Raw genomic sequence first — 4,249 nt, 5'->3', positions numbered from 1 at the left:
TAAAATACCATATTTCAAAAAGCAATAAGGCAAATAGTATACTCATTATGTCAAAAAAGTTACAATGGTAGTGTAGGCATACACAGTATAACTTAGTTACAATGCGTGGTACTGTTTCTACTACATAGCCCTATAACTGTTTCCTTTCTACATAATCGGAGATTAAACCAGGGTTCCAGGTGAACACAAAACCATCCTTGTACCACCGTCTACCACTGGCAACAGCTCTTCAGCAGCATTTGCTCTGCTGCCTGGGTCACGTTCATGCTGAGGGAAGTCCACAGATCAAAGTTCAGAGATTAAACACTGTCATACTTGTGAAGAGCTTCTTCTAGCTTTTGTGTCACTTTTTGAAAAAAGAGTATTTGCTGTTGCAAGAAATGCTGCATCTGTGATTTAAAGTCCCTCACACGAATTTTGTGGAAATGATTAATTTCTGCTAGGGTCGCAAAAGAAATAATGTTACAGCGTTCTTGAATCCCCTCGGCTTTTTGGAGCTCCATCTTCCCCTCTTCCACGTGCCGCTTACTCTCCTTTACTTTGGTAAGGGCTCCTGTGTAAAGAACAAAACAAAATAGTTGAACTGTGAGGACAATGTAGACTCGACTTGTACTTTAACAAGTGATTTAGTAACAACAAGCATTTGTGTAAGGCTCATTCTAAATTTATTTATATGCATGCATATACATACATGAATGAAAAGGAATAAAATAAAAGCTTTTTCATGTTAAAAAAAATCACAGAGCAATGAATCTTGTTTTTAAAAAAAACATTTTTTAAAGGCTCTAGCTCACAAAAGTTAGTAAAACATGCCTATTTCACAATCTTAAAAATCAGGTGGTGTCCTTCAGAGAATAAATGATAAATGTAACAGCAGTGGGAAAAAAATGAAAGCACTAGAAAACTATTCAGATCAATTTAAGCCTACATAAACACATGAAAAATAACCTAATTAAGAAACTGGACTTTGTGAAACATCACTTTTCCCAATCTTTGTGAAATGTCAAAAGGAGATCTGAATACACAAAACCTTGCCAAAACACCATTCTGCTTTTACACTACAGATACCCCCAAATCAATTACCGAGTACTAGAGAATCTAAAAGTTTATTTCAAAGTTGCAGACGTGCAGGTAGACCTAACACAGTCTTCTAAGAGCTAGAAGAAAAACAGAGCAAAAGAATCGACAGTCCTCCTTCTCCAAATAGCTAATTACAGCACACACATCCTACAAAACCAAAATATCACCCAAAACCAAAATATCAAACCAGTATCACCCAAAACAGACCCACCCAAAGCAGACTCATATAATGACAGAGTACCAAACCATTCATTTTCTTGGACTCAACTTTCCATAAAGTAACTTCTTTGCCTTAAATGTTACATAGATAGTTTACTTAAATAACTAAAACCAATCAGCCCAATACAGCTTTTATCTTCTCACAAGATGTGATAGGACATTTTTCACACCCTTTATGACCATGCTTAAATTCCTTGTTCCTTCAACAGTTTGTAATGTCTTAACTCCCTTTCCTTTCAGATTACACTTCCTACTGTACACATGACTGAAGTTCACTGGCAGAACTCCCTTTACATCGCCTTGAAGAAACGCTTTTCTGCAGTGAGGCCAACCAGCAAGCTAACAGAGAAACCTCTCCACCTATATATTCCAGGGGCACAACATCCTCTACCTGCTGGGGGAGCAGGTTTGTCTTCTTGTCAGCCTGAATCCACACATGTAGTAAATACCATTAAACAGTAAAAACACAGTTCATCAGCAGTAATACTATCTGCTATCCTTTCCTTCCTGGGCCTGTCTAACACGCCTTTTCTAATGTGCCTCCCCCCGCTGCCAGTGCCCTGACACATCTCTGCAATTCGGATCTGGAGCACGACCTTGCACACGGAGGTGCCTGGGTCCGCTGCACGCACAGGGGTTGGGAGGCAACCGGGGAGCACGGCTGCTGCTCGCTGCATTTCGCTCAGGCGCTCCTCACATTCCCCTGCCTGCTGCGGCTCATCCCCTGCCCCTCTCCAACCCCTCGCCAGGCAGTCAGGTAGAATGGAGGGCCAAGGTATGCTCTTACTAGAAGCAAGTTAAAAATATCAGATGATTTGGCAGACTTGGGGGAAAAGAGTTTGTTGCATTTTTGAAATTATATGGGGGCTGTGTCTCGCATGATAAATAAAATCTGGAATTCCTAAAATCGGAGAAGCACGCGTGACTTTTCTCCATTCAACTTCTAACAACAACTTGTTAACTGTTGTGGGGGGTGTTTTTAATTACAAACACTTGGAAAATACTTCCTCTGTTATCAGTACTTCTCTACTCTTGAAATCGTTTTTTTCTGCTTAACTTGCATTTAGGCTGTGCTGTACGTGGCATCTCCTGTCTTGCAGCCCTGGTACGAGCTCTCAGTGGCGAGGATAAGAAGTTCCCCTCCGGTGTGACACACTTGCAGGACACCACACGAAAGATTTTACTCTTCTTCTCTAAACTGTGGCAGGGAGATTATTAACAAGGCAAGCACAGACCGCAGGCTGTGTGGCCGAGGACGCTGGTATTTGAGCGGCAGAGGCCATGCTCTGAACCCTGTGTGCCCAAGAATCTGCCCGGAGGCCATGGGCATCAGCTCTCCCCAGGGGCTGCGAGACGGTGGCAGGGCCTGGCTCCACACCTTCCTGGCCCCCACCGTCCACCAGCATGGCAGCTAAAAGCTTGGCACCAGCTGCAACAGCTGATTGACCTCATCATCTCCAGCCTGGCCCAAAAAATACACCACCGAAAAACCTTTTCCACATGCAGTGGTGACAGCAGTGGGACCGTGCCAGAAGATCTGCATTTTCTCCTCTAAGAAGTGAGGAATCTGCTAGGTAGGGCATGATCTGAAAAATATTTAATCCCCTCTTCTGCAAAAAAGACGCTTCTTTCAACAAACAAAACTAGGCCTAGCAGAAATTTTCTCTGTGTTCTGTGGGCATGGCAGGAATTCATGCACGGCTGTGAAAAACTGAAATTTGGGACTTACTGGAAGCCAGATGGAGCTGGTTAAGTAAACATGACAACTCTTCAGTTGTGATGTGGGAAACAGCTTTGGATGTTATTTCTAGAATGACCAAACTGGAAGAAAAATACTGAAATTCACAGCATCAGCAACTGAAAGCATAACTAGGTTCTGGAGCATGCATAATCTTCAAATTATTTTACATCAGTAAAAACCATGTATTACCAAACACTAAGCCCCTCTAGATTAGACATAGTATGCATTATGTGGTTTTTGCCATTAAAACCATTAAAAAAGAAAATTATAATTAGGGAAGGGAATCAGAGAGGAAAACTTGCAGCCATTAGTACTACTCTCTTAATGCATATGGATTCATACTGGTTCTACAGCAGAATTTCCTTTAAAACCTAGGCAGACTACAACCAGAGGTCAGCAGTGTATGACAATAGCTCATACATATGCTTAAGTACAAACTTGCTTGGTTTTTTGGAGTGCCTCTGAATTAAGTGTTTAATTATTAGTGAAACAATCTTAAAATAACTTAACAGAGGGAAAATTTTAGATTATTTTAGGACAACCAAAGAACCTTCCCGAAACATACAGAAGTAAAGCCCGCGTTCTTTATTTTAAGAAGCAAACGAACATTTGTTCTAACAGGTAATTTTAAATTTGTTCAGCATCTACTCAAGTTTACAAGACTTAGTATAGTAAATCTTAGAAAAAAGTGTTGTTAGTTTGCATGGCCTTGCAAGCAGCTTTACTAGCAATAATATAACACACTTCAGCCCAGGTTTTCTCCTAACCCTTCTCCATAGTCTACAGCTCTTGTATTTGAATCTACACAAGGAAAACGCTGAGCCGTAGCAGAGATTCATTGATGGTGAGGGTGCAATGATCCATGCAGGTTTCTAAGGGTGAATGGGGCAGGAGGACAGGGTGAGGGAATTGGGGACCAGAGAGCAGCCCCTTGTGTGCATCCCTGCTTGAAAACAAGGGTCTTGCTACCCTTGCAGGCTGCTGAGGCTGAGCAAACTGCCTCTGGCCTAAGTACACCTGCAGAAACAGGTTTCTGAATTTCACAATGTGAACATCTAGTATTGGTTTGGACAATCCAAAAAAACCAAGATGTATTTAAAAAACAAAAGCAGAATTATGGCAGCCCTAGAAAAGGCTAACAGGCATTTTAGGGAAAAGAAACAGAAGGAGCCACCTCCTAATACATATTAGCTCAAGGAAACCTCCTGC

General features: G+C 41.6%; 1 protein-coding gene across 1 annotated transcript in view; it reads right to left on the bottom strand.

The window, feature by feature from the left end:
* Positions 1-299: 299 nt before the first annotated feature.
* The window catches only part of SNX18 (sorting nexin 18), a gene marked incomplete at its 5' end in the record, with an annotated part of 19,203 nt that continues 15,253 nt past the window's right edge, over positions 300-4,249 (bottom strand). Inside the window, one exon of the mRNA XM_009648271.1 lies at positions 300-553. Coding sequence (XP_009646566.1) covers positions 300-553 — 254 coding nt within the window. The remainder of the gene's footprint in view (positions 554-4,249) is intronic.

The sequence above is a fragment of the Egretta garzetta genome, unplaced genomic scaffold, assembly GCF_000687185.1.
Source record: "Egretta garzetta isolate BGI_Z169 unplaced genomic scaffold, ASM68718v1 scaffold471, whole genome shotgun sequence".
NCBI lineage: Eukaryota > Metazoa > Chordata > Aves > Pelecaniformes > Ardeidae > Egretta > Egretta garzetta.
The sequence above is the reverse complement of the archived record's forward strand: the minus strand, read 5'-3'. Positions and strand labels throughout refer to the sequence as shown.